Here is a 15922-nt window from a genome sequence, read left to right on the forward strand (position 1 = left end):
CTGCTGTGGCCTCTCCCCGTTGCGGAGCACAGGCTCCGGACGCGCAGGCTCAGCGGCCATGGCTCACGGGCCCAGCCGCTCCGCGGCATGTGGGTTCTTCCCGGACCGGGGCACGAACCCGTGTCCCCTGCATCGGCAGGCGGACTCTCAACCAGTGTGCCACCAGGGAAGCCCCACATGTAGTTTTTTTAATTAAAATTAAATAAAACAAATTCACTTTGGTCACACGAGCCACATTTCAAATGCTCAATGGCCGTGTATGACTAGTAGCTACCATACTGAAGATACAGATATACAATATTGCTGTCACTGCAGAAGGTTCCGTTGGACAGTGCTTCACACCTTCCGTGATCCACAGGCAACCTTTGCCACATAACATAAAGAGAAAATTACAACACGTTTTACCTATTTTAGAAACCTGGAAATTTCTCGGCATCCTTTCTCTATCTTTCCTTGTATTTCAGGGGAAGCATATTTCATCCTTTTCAAAGCGATCCTTTTCCTCATGGACTGATTCCAGTCAGGGGTCTGCACTGATGGGACAGTGGATTGCACCTCCGCCTTCTTCCCCAGAACCACCCCTCTTGTCTTGCGTCATCCAGATTCTCCCGTTATGCTGCCACCTTCCACCGTGCCTGCCATGTGGACCAGCCGCCGATTTCCCTCCTCTTTACCAAACTTCTCTAAAAAATAGCCTGTATGCCCTGTCTACAGTCTCTTCCTGCTTATTCATCAGCCCTTGCAGCCTAGATTCTGTGCCTCATCTCCTGCATGTGGCTTAGTGAGCTCTCGCATTGGTTACCAGCTGCCCCCTGATCGCCAAACCCAATCAGCCTCATCGCAGTCACCCTCTTCCTCGACATTGCAAAAGTATTTGATACTGTGGCCAACTCTTGCTTATAATTTTCTTTCGCCTTTACTTCTGTGATATGTCCTCCTTTGTCTTCTCTCTCCTAGTTTGTTCTTCAGTCACCTCCACAGGCCTGCCTTTCATCACCACCGCCTTCGTTTGTCAGCGCACTTCTGTCCTCCTGTCATTTCCGTTTTCTTACCTGTAACTGGCTCCAGTTATTACCCAGATTCTGAGAGTTCCCAGATTATCATCCCTACATTCGATCTTCTCCCTGAACTCCAGATCAGAAGGTCCAGTGTTCACTGGACATTTCTGTTAGGATTATCCAGCCTCTATCTCAACCTTCAAACCTCCAGTTCTCAATATAAGTTCTTAGCTGCGGGGCATATTTCCTCTCCAGATTTTCTTACAATTAGTGTTGACTGTTGAACAACATGGGGGTTAGGGGTGCCGACCCTGTGCACAGTTGAGAATTGGCATGTGCCTTTACTGGTGGCCCTCCATTTCCGTGGTTCCACATCCAAGCATTCAACCGACCTCAGACTGTGTAGTACGTATTTATTGAAAAAAATCCCTGTACAACTGGATCCGTGCAGTTCAAACCCTTGTTGTTCACGGGTCGACTGTGTACTGCCGTGCCCCCAGCCACACTCTTGCACATGTTTTTTCTCACTTTCTCATTCTATCTGTTTGTCTCACTTGGTCTCTCTCATCACTGCGATAGTTTTCCTGGCCATCCCTTATTCGCCAATCCTAACCTTCCAACGCGCCCCCCCACCACCACCACCTCCTGTTTTAGGTCTGACTCTTCTTCTTTGGCCTGGAGGATTCTTCCCCTGTACTGACACTTGCATTCTTTCTTTTCTTCACTCATGTTGTTGCCAGATAAGTTTTCTGAAGTCCATTGAAAGAAAAATATATGCAAACACATTTACATGCAAACATAAGCATAATAATTACCAATTTAAATTTTTGAATAAATATTTCCGTGTTTCAAAAATCCAAAAGGAACCAAAAGGCATGCAGTGAAAAACTTCGCTCCCACTTGGGCCTTTTATCTTCTCAGATCCTAGTTTCCTGACAGACACATTCACCATGGAGTAGTTTTATATTGATTTTTTAAGGAAAATGTTAATGTGTATAAAGCACACGTTATATATGTGTGTGTGTACATAAATTTTCCCTTCTCTACACAAATGGCAGCGTAAGAAATATGCTCTTCTACGCTACTCTTAACTTTGTCTTTGCCACTAAAGAACATATCTTAGAGATCTTTCATAACATTCTCATTCTTTTGTACGGCTGTATAGAACTCCTCCACAATTCACTTAACCCGTGCCCACTTGATGGACATTTAAGTCATTCTCTGTCCTTTGCCATTCCAAACACCGCTGCCAGGAATAACACTTTGATTAGTCATTTTGCTCTTCTGCAAGTATATCTGCAGGCCACTTGTGAGAGCGGTTGCTGGACTGTTTATTTACTGTTCTCTGAACGTCCACAGTCCCTGCCCCCAGTGCTCTGCTTCTCATGTACCAACTTACACATAGTTCAGCCCCTTCCTACTCCTCTGCCCAAAAGCCTTCAAGGACTCCCTGTTGGCAATAAATCTGTCTCTGCCCTGTCAGTGTAAAGGAGAAGCAGGCAACTCAATACACAGTAACAAACAGCCAGAGCACTGGGCACTGTTTCTTGTTGGACTCTGTGTTCTAGCTACATAGGTCTGCCTGCTGTTTCCCTAACATGGCCCGTGCCTTTCTGTCTCCCTTCTTTGCACAGAGTGCCTTCCCTTTATTCTCCATAGGCCTCTCCAGATCCATGGCATCTTTTGAGGCTGAGCTCCTACACCACCATGTCTGTGAAGCTTCCTTGATTCCTGCACCCTTCTGCTGAAAAGAGTCTGGGCTTCCACTGGGTACTTTCATAGGGCATATCCTTCTCTGCCCTGGATTACGTTCCAATATCTGTGCAATTCTCCTAGTTTAGCTTCTAGTTAGTAATGCCCCAAACATAAGGATGGTGACTTGTTTTGATTTCTCATCCCCCAAAAGTTGCCTACCATGGTGTCTTGTATATACCAATGAATGAGAAAGAGCAAAGTTGATTCTATTCTTGTCTGACATGAGGGTTGGGGGAATACTTAAGAGCCTAGAGCCAAGAAGTCTTGTATTCTCAGTGACTGCTGCTGTGACCTCCTGGGAAATGAGAGTGCTGTTCCATTCTATGTTTATTCTATGGCCAGCATTGGCTGGACCAAAAATGTGGTATTACAGCACAACCAGACCTTAATATGTGATTGGAACCAGGTCTCCATTTTTATTATGACAGCAAGACTCCTTTTTTAAAGCTTCAATTTTAATTTACAAAAAAATTGAATAAAACTTATTTATGGAATCTAGTCTCACCACTGCAGCTTTGACTATAAGGCCATCAGAGGGTAGAGCAGTAAACTGCATATGCAACAGTGGATCCAGGGTACCCTGCGTTCTAACTGGGATGTCACTGAGGTGTGGCCACTGTGTATGGTGATGTTTTCTCTTTTCTGTGCTGTTAGGTTTTTGAAGAACCCTCCATTAGCCTTTTTGCTCTGGAACATTGCGAGGGGAGAGAGTTACATCTAGAAGAGGCTGTGAACTCTGTTCTGAACAAGGACCTGCACTTCTACACCCAGTCCGTGTGGGTAAAAAGTGGACTGTAAGTATGGGACAAGGGCTTGGCCTGCTTCAGTCACTCTTGTAGGACAGAGTTGCACAGTTGCTTTTTACTCCCCCACTGCTGCTGTTACTTGGTCTGATGGTACTCTTACTCCTTCTCTTCTCTCTCCATGTAATAATAGTAGTTTCTCTCAAGTAAGAGAAGACAGTGGACTGTGTCCAGTATGAAGTAGCAGGCAGTGGTCTGGGAAAAGAGCCTGCTGGGAGAGAAGGGCTGCCATGTGTTCAGAACATGTGTCCTAGAGAAGGTGGACCAGATGACCCTAACAATTTGAGCCCACTTTCCTTTCAGAAGAAACCTAATTAAACCAGCAACTTTGACTGGTTGAGACCATTGCCTGCTTATGACAAGTGACTAAAACTAATAGGGTTTTTTTATATTTTGATTTGACATCTTGTTTATTCTAGAGCTGTTTGCTCCAAGGCAGTTATTTTCAGGCTGGATGTCCTGGCTGACCCAGCCCACCTACCAGCGTTGCTGTTCATTCAGGATGTCAGTCAGGGTGGATCCAGGTCTTGCGGGGCCTGCACTTTTACAATCTAGGGAGATGACTCTAAGAAACTAAATGAAAAATGATGGGTACATAAATTAGGTATGAACTTGCAAATTTATTCAGAACAGAAATGGTAAGTGGCCTGCAGGGGAGGGGTCCTGAAGTTGAAGCTCTAATGCTTTCTAGAAAATCTACATCTCAGGCCATTTCTGAGAGTGGCTGTCAGCCTGCCCCTCCTCCTGTACCTTTGGTGTTTAGGTACCAAAAGTCATCTGAAAGAACACACATTGCTCTCAATGATTAATATAAAGATGCCTATTTTTATGTCTTATGACTTTGAAATTGTGTGATAATCAACTCTCCTTGTTAAACTATCTGGGGATAATGAAAGACAAAGCTGAGACTATAAGTTGATTTGAAAACTGAGTTAACTATTATAATAAGTGGTTTCTGTATCATTCACGTGTACAGCAGTTTAAACTTTTCTTCTGCAAAGCATTTCACATGGTTTGATGTTTATTAAACATAAATTGATTTACTCTCTCTAAGCATAATAATCCCTAGATTATATTCCAGTAGATCATTTGCCACTTAACTAACTCTGAATGAATTCTACATCCCTGTGATATAGGACTTTCACAGCACTTTTTTAATACTAAATTTATTTATTTTATTTATTTATTTTTGACTGCGTTGGGTCTTCATTGTTGCGTGCGGACTTTTTCTAGTTGTGGCGAGTGGGGGCCACTCTTCCTTGCGGTGCACGTGCTTCTCATTGCGGTAGCTTCTCTTGTTGCGGAGCATGGGCTCTCGACGTGCAGGCTCAGTAGTTGTGGGATCTTCCTGGACCCAGGGATCGAACCCGTGTCCCCTGCATTGGCAGGTGGATTCTTAACCACTGCACCACCAGGGAAGTCCCTCACATCTTTTTTATACATTTCTTTTCTTTACATTTCTAAGTGGAACTGATAGTTATTGACTCACTTCTGGAAATTTCTCACGAGCTTATTTCACTCTTTTGTAGAAAACTGGTGCCATTTTACCTTAACATTCTTATTGCTTCTCTTTAGTTTATTATGTACCTCCTCTCGCTGTTCTGAATTCTCTTAAAAGAGAATTGGTACATGGAGTAAGGACTAGTGAAGGCTGTCTGAAGGTTTTCCTAGGCTACAGGTGGCTCCCAGAATACCACTTAATGCACAGCCAGCTGCCCTCAGTGACAAGTTTTGTTCTGTTTAATCCCTGTATTATGCCACATCTCTGATCTGTGGTGCTAATGGGGGCCAAGTTAATGCTTTTCAACTGAGAAATTCATTAGATTAATATATAATGTGGTATAGTTTATTGAAACCTTGCCTAGGTTTTATAACTGAGACATCCCTGCCTGTCTAAAAAGAATCTGCACAGCTGGAGAGGTAGCTCAGCCTCTCCATGGTCATGCTGTCCTGACTCTGCACCAACCTGATGGTTTAGACTGTGTTGGCAAGAAGGGGTGGAGGGAAGGTCATATGCCTTGTTCATCCATTCATGATTTGGCCAAGCCTGATCTTGGCTGTGAGAGCAGGAGGCTTCGTCTGAACCAAGCAAGGCAGCCACCTCGTCTTCATGCCTACTTTCTGAAAGCACCATATGCCATGACCTGGAGTCCTGCTGAGAATTTCAGATCCTCTTGGCAGTCCCAGCTTATTCTCCTTAGCTTGATAGCCACCTCAAGCAGGACTCAGCAAACCTTTTCAGTAGGGGCCAGGTGGTCTTTTCAGTTTGTTGGCTATCCTGCCTCTGTCACAAGCATTCAACCTGCCATTGTGGTGCTGAAGCAGCCGAGGCCAATCCGGAAAGGAATGGGCATGACTGTGTGCCACTGGATGAGTCTCCAGGCTCCAGACGCTCACCTTGAGGCCCTGCACACTTTAACTTGGCCCGATTTGAAGGCCCCTGGGGTCCTGAGAAGTATTTGCAAAGGAGCTAGACCTTGAAGTAAGAGTTCAGACCAGATTTCTGTGGATAATTTTAAGTAGCCCTTGCTAGGAGTTGTTGTGGAAGGAGGTGTGTCTGCAGAGGTCACCAGAGCTGTCCAGAGAGGCTGTGAGGGACGTGGGACAGTGAGCCTAAGAGTGGAGAGGAAACAGGTGGTTTTTAACTGGGTAATTAGGGAGGAATTACGATCTATCTCTGAATGTTAAAATGTTAGGAAAAAAACTTGGTATTATCAAAGGAACAAAGAATTCTAAAGCTGGAGGGAACCTTGTTTTGGAAGTAAGAAAACCAGATTCCTGATGAATCTAAATCTTCTCAAAGCCACAGTCCAGTGGGCTTTCTCCTAGTCCTCCCTGCTTTTTCCATTAAAATATACAATTACACAATGTTTTTTCTTAAAAACAGTCTACAAACCTGGAGGTTTTAAAGAAGGAACCCTATATGGTATAGTAAGAGGTATTTTTGTTAAGAGATTGCTTTCTGTTTTAAGCATCCCTTTTTTTTTCTTTCCTGTTCTTGTATAGGTGGATAGCTTATGAAGGATCCAATTTCTTAGGAAGACAAATCCTACTCAAGCCTAATGAGATCCCGAATTGGACAGCATTCAGTGGATGGAAAACAATTGGTTCCCTCCGTCCTATGAAGCAGGTAAGGAGAAGAGAACCGTACGATCCAAAATAGCTCCATTTCTTAGTAGAAATGTCAAAAAAACACAGCATCTGAACTATGGACCATTTAATTTAGTTTGCCATTTATGTTATAGGAGGATCTGATTAGGATGGGGATTTTATAGATTTTAACTAATTCATAAAATTGTACCTAAGGTCAGCACTGGGTTTTCGCTTTGAGTCCAGAGTCTTACTGACCTTGTTGCCTTTTCATGGGAAAATAAGTATCATAAGCTCTGTGGCAAGCAGTGGAAAGAAGAATGAACTCTGAGAGTGCACTAGTTTTACTTCCTAAGTACTTGGCTTTTTCCCCCCACTTACATAATACTCAGGATGGATCCTGGCAATTTAATTAACATAGTATTTATTGCACACCTACTGCTTGTCAGTCTTCTATTCAAAAGCTTCCCACTGCACTTCGGATATAGTCTAATCTCTTCAACGTGTCCTGTGTGATCTGGCTCCCCCTGGCTTCTCCAGCCTTATCTCTCATCATCTCCCACTCACACGCATGGCTGTCACATGCACCAGTGCACAGAGTGTTTTCCCACACTAACACAGACTCTGCCCTCTGTCTAGAAGTTTCTCCCCTCATTCTTTGCCTGGCTAGTTCTTACTTCTCCTTCTAAGTTCATCTGTAGTGTCAGGTCCTCCAGGAAGCCTCTTTCACTCTCTCTCTAAATCCAAACTACATCCTTAAAGACCTGGTTCTTTTTCTACAAGACACTGCCTGCAGTTTGTAATGACATAGTTGTTGTTGGACTGGGTGCTTTCTCACTCTACTAGAAGCCCCGTGAAGGCAGGGGCTGTGCATATTTTGCTTATTACTCTACCCTGTCACAATGTCTGCCACATTGTAGGAACTCAGGGACTATTTGTTTAATGAAGGAATGAATGTATAAATGGATAAGTGAATGTTTGACATTATGCAGAAAAATTATGGAAGATATTTAAGGGTAGACATGATTTTGGCCTTCTTGGAGCTTCCATTTTTGTTGGGTAAAAAATACAACCAACTCAAAGCAGTAATATAAACTGCAAAATGGGGAGGGACCAAGATGGTAGACTAGAAAGACCCTGAACTCACCTCCTCTCACAAGCACACCAAAATCACAACGATCTGCAGAACAACCATCGATGAAAAAGACTGGAACCTACCAGAAAAGACATTCTGTAACTAAAGACACATAGAAGGAACCACAACGAGTAGGAGGGACAGACTTGCAATATAATCAAATCACATACCCCTGAGTGGGTGACCCAAAACCTGGAGAATAATTATATTGCAGAGATTCTCCCAAAGGAGTGAGGGTTCTGAGCCCTACATTGGGCTCACCAGCCTGGGGGTCCTGCACCAGGAAGACGATCCCCCAGAGTATTTGGCTTTGAACGCCAGTGGGGCTTAATTTCGGGAGCCCCACAGGACGGGAGAAAATAGAGATGTCACTCTTAAACGGTGCAAGCAAAATCTCATACACAGTGCCCAGGGCAAAAGCAGTAATTTGATAAGAACCTGGGCCAAACCTACCTGCTGGTCTTGGAGAGCCTCTCAAAGAGGTAGGTGGCAAACGGATCAGTGAGCTGGAAGACAGAGTAGTAGAAATCACTGACGCTAAACAAAAGAAGAAAAGAGAAAAAAAAAGAGGACAGTATAAGAGCCCTCTGGTACAACATGAAGCACACTAATATTTACATTGTAGGGGTCCCAGGAGGATAAGAGCAGGAGAAAGGGCCTGAGAAAATATTTGAGACATAATAGCTGAAAACTTCCCTAACCTGGAGAAAGAAACAGTCACTCTAGTCCAGGAAGCGCAGAGAGTCCAATACAGGATTAAACCAAAGAGGAACATACCAAGACACATTGTAATTAAAATGACAAAAATTAAGGATAAAGAGAGAATATTAAAAGCAGTGAGGGAAAAGCAACAAATAACATACAAGGGAACTCCCATAAAGCTATCAGCTGATTTTTCAGCAGAAACTGCAGGCCAGAAGGGAGTGGCATGATATATTTAAAGTGATGAAAGTGAAAAACCTACAAGCAAGAATACTCCACCCATCAAGGTTCTTGTTCACATTTGATGGAGAAATCAAACTCTCTACAGACAAGCAAAAGCTAAAAGAGTTCAGCACAACCAAACCAGCTTTACAACAAATGTTAGAGGAACTTCTCTAGGCAAAAAAAAAAAAGGCCACAACAAGAAACAAGAAAATTATGAAATGAAGAAGCTCACCAGTAAAGGCAAACAAGCAGTAAAGGTAGGAAATCATCCACACACAAACCTAGTAGGGAGGTTACAAAGCAAAAGTAAAATCATCTATATCCACAATAAGCAGTTAAGGGATACACAAAACAATTAGGTGTAAAACATGACATCTAAAAAAGCAATCATAAGGGGAGGAGAGTACAAATAGAGGCTAGTTAAAATGCATTTGAGATTAAGAGATCAGCAACTTAAAACAATCATTTATATATATAGACTGCTATATAAATACCTAATGGTAACCATAAACCAAAAATCTACAACAGATATACACACAAAAAGGAAAAAGGAATCCAAACATAATACTAAAGATAGTCATCAAATCACATTAGAAGAGAACAAAAGGAGAAAAAAGGGGAGAAAAGGGCCTATAAAAACAAATCCAAAACAGTTAACAAAATGTCAGTAAGAACATACATATCGATAATTACCTTAAATATAAACAGACTAAATGCTCCAACCAAAGACACAGAGTGGCTGAATGGATATAAAAACAAGACCTGTATATATGCTGTCTACAAGAGACTCACTTTAGATCTAGAGACACATACAGACCAAAAGTGAGGGTTTGGAAAAAGGTATTCCATGCAAGTGGAAATCAAAAGAAAGCCAGAGTAGCAATACTTACATTAGACAAAATAAGACTTTAAAATACTGTTACAAAAGACAAAGGACACGATATAATGATCAAGGGATCAATCCAAGAAGATGACATAATAATTGTAAATATATATGCACCCAACATAGGAGCACCTCAGTATATGAGGTAAATATTAACAAACATAAAACGAGAAATTGACAGTAACACAATAATAGTAGGGGACTTTAATATCCCATTCACATCAACGGACCGATCATCCAGACAGAAAATCAATAAGGAAACACTGACCTTAAGTGACACATTAGACCAAATAGATTTAATTGGTGTATAGAGAGCATTCCATCCAAAAGCAGCAAAATACACATTCTTTTCAAAGTATACCTGGAACATTCTCCAGGATATATCACACGCTAGGCCACAAAACAAGCCTCAGTAAATTTAAGAAAATTGAAATCATATCGAGTATCTTTTCCGACCACCATGCTATGAGACTAGAAATCAGCTGCAAGAAAATAACTGCAAAAAACACAAGCCTGTGAAGGCTAAACAAGGCTAAACAACTAAACAACCAATGGATCACTGAAGAAATCAAAGAGGAAATCAAAAAATACCTAGGGACAAATGAAAATGAAAACACAACAATCCAAAACCTATGGGAAACAGCAAAAGCAGTTCTAAGAGGGAAGTTTACAGCAATACAGGCTTACCTCAGGAAACAAGAAAAATCTCAAACAACCTAAACCTTATGCCTAAAGCAACTAAAGAAAGAAGAAACAAAACCCAAAGTTAGTAGAAGGAAAGAAATCATAAAGATCAGAGCAGAACTAAATGAAATAGAGACTAAAAGCACAATAGAAAAGATCAGTGAAACTAAAAGCTGGTTCTTTGATAAACCTTTAGCCAGACTCATCAGGAAAAAAAAAAAGGGGGAGAGGGCCCAAATCAATAAAATCAGAAGTGAAAAAGAAGTTACAGCTGACACCACAGAAATACAGAGGCCCATAGGAGACTACTACAAGCAACTATCTGCCAATAAAATGGACAACCTGGAAGAAATGGACAAATTTTTAGAAAGGTATAATCTCCCAAGACTGAAGCAGGAAGAAATAGAAAATATGAACAGACCAATTACCAGCAATGAAATTGAATCAGTAATTGGAAAACTCCCAACAAACAAAAGTCCAGGACTAGACGGCTTCACAGGTGAATTCTACCAAATATTTAGAGAAGAGTTAACCCCTATCCTTCTGAAACTATTCCAAAAAATTGCAGAGGAAGGAACAGTTCCAAACTCATTCTCTGAAGCCAGCATCACCCCAGTACCAAAACCAGACAAAGACATCTCACAAAAAAAGAAAATTACAGGCCAGTATCACTAATGAACATACATGCAAAAAGCCTCAACAAAATACTATCAAACTAAATCCAACAATACATTAAAAGGGATCATACACCATGATCAAGTGGGATTTATCCCAGGGATGGAAGGATTTTTCAGTATCTGCAAATCAATCAATGTGATATACCACACCAACAAATTAAAGAATTAAAAAAATATGTTCATCTCAACAGATATAGAAAAAGCTTTTGACAAAATTCAACATCCATTTACAATAGAAACTCTCCAGAAAGTGGGCACAGAGGGAACATAACTCAACATAATAAAGGCCATATATGACAAACCCACAGCTAACATTATACTCAAGGATGAAAAGCTAAAAAAATTTCCTCTAAGATCAGGAACAAGATAAGGATGTCCACTCTTGCCACTTTTATTTAACACAGTATTGGGAGTCCTAGCCACGGAAATCAGACAAAAAAAGAAAGAAAATGAATCCAAATTGGAAAGAAGTAAAATTGTCACTGTTTGCAGATGACATGATACTATACAAAGAAGATCCTAAAAATGCCACCAGAATACTAGAGCTCATCAATGAATTCAGTAAAGTTGCAGGATCCAAAATTAATACGCTGGAATTTGTTGCATTTCTGTACACTAACAATGAACTATCAGAAAAAGAAAGTAAAGAAACAATCCTGTTTACCATTGCATCAAAAAGAAAAAAACACCTAGGAATAAACTTACCTAAGGAGGCAAAAGACCTGTATTTGGAAAACCTTAAGACACTGATGAAGGAAATTGAAGACAACACAAACAGATGGAGAGATTTACCGTGTTGTTGGATTGGATGAATCAGTATTGTTAAAATGACCATACTTCCTAAGGCAATCAACATATTCAATGCAATCCCTATCAAAATACCAATGGCATTTTTCAAGGAACTAGAACAAATAATCTTAAAATGTATAATGGAAACAAAAGACCCCCAAATAGCCAAAGCAAGTTTGAGAAAGAACTGAGCTGGAGGCATCACACTCCCTGACTTCAGACTATACTATTGTACAAAGCTACAGTAATCAAACCATTATGGTACTGGCACACACACAGACACTTACATCAGCGGAATAGGATAGAGACCCCAGAAATAGACCCATGCACCTACAGTCATTCTATGACAGAGGAGGCAAGAATATGTAATGGAGAAAAGACAGTCTCTTCAATAAGTGGTGCTAGGAAAACTGGAGAGCTACCCATAAAAAAATCAAATTAGAACATTCTCTAACACCATATACACAAATAAATGCAAAATGGATTAAAGACCTAAATATAATACTGGATAGTATAAAACCCCTAGAGGAAAACATAGGCAGAACACTCTGACATAAATCACAGCAATATTTTTTTGGATCCATCTCCTAAAATAAAGGAATAAAAGCAAAAATAAATGGGATCTAATTAAATGTAAAAGCTTTTGCAAAACAAAAGAAATCATCAACGAAACGAAAAGGCAATCTACTGAATGGAAGAAAATGTTTGCAAATGATATGACTTAAGGGATTAATATACAACACATAAAAACAGCTTGTATAGCTCAACACAACATACAACCTGATTTAAAAATGGGCAGAAGAACTGAACATTTTTCCAAAGAGGAAATGCAGATGGTCAACAGGCACCTGAAAAGATGTTCAACATCACTAACCATCAGAGAAATGCAAATTAAAACCACAATGGGATATCACATCACACCTGTCAGAATGGCTATTATCAAAAAGAAGACAAAAAAGAAATGTTGGGCTTCCCTGGTGGCGCAGTGGTTGAGAGTCCGCCTGCCGGTGCAGGGGACGTGGGTTCGTGCCCCGGTCTGGGAAGATCCCACATGCCGCAGAGCGGCTAGGCCCGTGAGCCATGGCCGCTGAGCCTGCGCGTCCGGAGCCTGTGCTCCGCAACGGGAGAGGCCACAACAGTGAGAGGCCCGCGTACCGCAAAAAAAAAAAAAAAAAGAAATGTTGACGAGGATGTGGAGAAAAGGGAACCCTTGTACACTGCTTTTGGGAATGTAAATTGGTGCAGCCACTGTGGAAAACAGTACGGAGATTTTTCAAAAAACTAAAAATAGAACTACCATATGACCCAGCAATTCCACTCCTGGGTATATATCCAAAAAAACCAAAAACACTAATTCAAAAAGGTATGTGCACCCCAATGTTCATAGCAACATTATTTACAATTGCCAAGATATGGAAGCAACCTAAGTGTCCATCAACAGATGAATGGATAAAGAAGATGTGATGTGTGTGTGTGTGTGTGTGTATACACACACACACACACACACACAATGAAATACTACTCAGCCATACAAAAAAATGAAATTTTGCCATTTGCAGCAACATGGTTGGACTTGGAGGGCATTATGCTTGGTGAAATAAGTCAGAGAAAGACAAATACTGTATGATATCACATGTGGAATCTAAAAAATACAACAAACTAGTGAATATAACAAAAAAGAAGCAGATGCACAGATATAGAGAACAAACTAGTGGTTACCAGTGGGGAGACTGAGGAGGGGTAACATATAGGGGAGGGGGAGTAGGAAGTAGAGACTATTGGCTGTAAGATAGGCCCAAGCATGTATGGTACAACACGGGGAATACAGCCAATATTTTGTAATAACTGTAAATGGAAAGTAACCTTTAAAAGTTGTACTAAAACTTTTTTAAAAAATTAAAAGCTAAGAAAAGTGCAAAACAGTGTGTAATCATCTAAAAGCCACAGGCAGTGCCTGATTCAGAGGAAGGAAGCATGAACATGTGTGGGAGTGGTAGGAGGTTTCACGGAGGGTAGGAACCCATGTTAGGCTTTAGGGGTACTGTGGCCAACGGATATGCCATTTGTACTTCTCTGAACCCTTTAGAAACACTTGATTCCAACAATAGTCCTTTAGGGTAGGAGTTATTACAGTTGACTCTTGAACATGGGTTTGAAATATGTGGGTCCACTTATACTCCAATTTTTCCAATAAATACTACAGCATTACAATATACAGTGATCCAAGGTTGGTTGAATCCACAGATGTGGAACCGAGGATGCACAGGGCCGACTATAAGTTATGCTCAGGTTTTCAACTGCGCAGAGGGTTGGTGCCCTTCACCCCTGCATTGTCTAAAGGTCAACTGTATTCCTGTTTTCTAGAAGGAAAAATAAGGCTGAGAGAGAGAGCAGATTGGCAAAAGTCATCCAAGTGTCAGAACCAGGATTTGAACCCATACCTGTTATGCTCTAACATCTGTGTTCTTAAAACAACCACACCCTACTTTCCTCCAAAATAAGAGAAGCATTTACAGCGTGGTACCATATACTTCAGGCACTGAGCAAGTGTAGGTAGCATAGTGGGTATAAATGCCGAGGCTCTGATTTTCAGATCTGGCATATAAGTGGTAAATAAATGGTAGCCAATAAAGTTACCCTAATGATTGGTCTTGCTGCCCCCTTCTCTCTCTCGCTCTGTCACACACACACACACACACACACACACACACACACACACACACACACACACACACACACACACACACACACACACACACACACACACACACACACACACACACACACACACACACACGCACGCACGCGCGCGCGCTCATCCCTACCACTCTGGTTCTGTTGGTTCAAATCCTAGCTCTGCCACTCAGAAGCAATATGACTTTGGGTGAGTCACTTCATTTCTTGGCACCTCAGATTCCTCACTGGTGACACAGTGATCGCATTGCTTACCTCTCAGTATCACCGTGAGGGTTAAATAAGAGACTGACACAACACGTGGCTCATATTGCTGTGGTAACACATTTATTTTGAAAGGTTCTTTATTCACGATGTCCTTTGAGAGAACCAGATGCCTGACTGAGGGATACTAAACATCAGTGCACTTTCTTGGCAGAGTGTGTGGTACAGGATTTCCTGACCCTCACATCTTGCTTATTCCTCAGTCCTGTCACGTGGGATGATGGGTAACCGCCCTGAAAAGCCGTGGGGAAAAGGCACGGCTGAAGTGGGATTTCAGTTTAGCTTTTACCGACTATATAATAACGCTTAATCCCATGTTGTTAGAAACTTTAGAAGCCAAGTTGGATGCTGAGAACATTTCCTTCACTTTTGAAAGGGGGTTCCTTGCTGGGGAAGGATGTCTCTGCCTATTGTTCAGGGTCCTGAGATAAAGAATAGCTAGAACAGTGGCCTCTGATTTTACAGTTTTTTGACAATTAACATTATATATTATTCTCCTTGCATTGTGCTTTGGGAAACTATTCCTGGTTAAACGTTTAATTTCAAAATAATATTTTAATAGATTATTTTCCCTTTGTTTATTTAGGCCACAGCTTTGAAACGCAGCAAAGGAATTCTAGGTTTCTAAAACAGTATTATGGGTCCTGTTTCCTTTTTGGTAAAGCTCTTGGCACTGCTTTAGTTCATATTCTTGTTTAGAAATTCAGGAATCATTAAAATGTGATCCTCTTTGAGCTTGGGAATTAGGAAGTGACTAAGGCACTTATACTGCATATCAGTGTTTTAATGTATAATTAGAGGAGTCAGACTACAAGTGTGTAATAAGGGTAATTAGTACCTTGCTTGAGTTAATGGATTAAAACTGTGATGTTTGGTCCTAACATAATTGGAACTGTCCTCTGTGAAGGTCACACCTGTTTTCTTATATATATAAGGTAAGGAAACTGTAGCAAAGAATGTACTGAAGCGTCCAGAATTAATTGCAGTGGGAGATTTATAGAATTATGATTTATAGACTTTTGAATTATAGGAATTTAAGTACCTACTGTTGCACTATGAATGTGGAAGTAGTGGTTTGAAACACTTAAAACATTTTGCCTAGTAGAGGCCTTTTTCACCTTCTTTAAATTACCAGATTAAAAAAAAAAATGTCTTTCTATTTGCTCATTTAAGTGTCCTGAATGTTTATTTCCTTAGGAAGGCAAACTTTAACTGGTCTCATG

General features: G+C 41.1%; 1 protein-coding gene across 1 annotated transcript in view; it reads left to right on the top strand.

Annotated features, from left to right (window-relative positions):
* CRYBG3 (crystallin beta-gamma domain containing 3) overlaps nucleotides 1-15922 on the top strand; it is a 115290-nt gene that overhangs the window by 94415 nt on the left and 4953 nt on the right. The window contains exons 18-19 of the mRNA XM_081235087.1: nucleotides 3408-3547; nucleotides 6563-6686. Of these exons, the coding sequence (XP_081091213.1) occupies nucleotides 3408-3547; nucleotides 6563-6686 (264 nt within the window). The remainder of the gene's footprint in view (nucleotides 1-3407; nucleotides 3548-6562; nucleotides 6687-15922) is intronic.

This window comes from Mesoplodon bidens, assembly GCF_964165515.1.
Source record: "Mesoplodon bidens genome assembly, chromosome: 5".
In the NCBI taxonomy this organism is placed as follows: Eukaryota; Metazoa; Chordata; class Mammalia; order Artiodactyla; family Ziphiidae; genus Mesoplodon; species Mesoplodon bidens.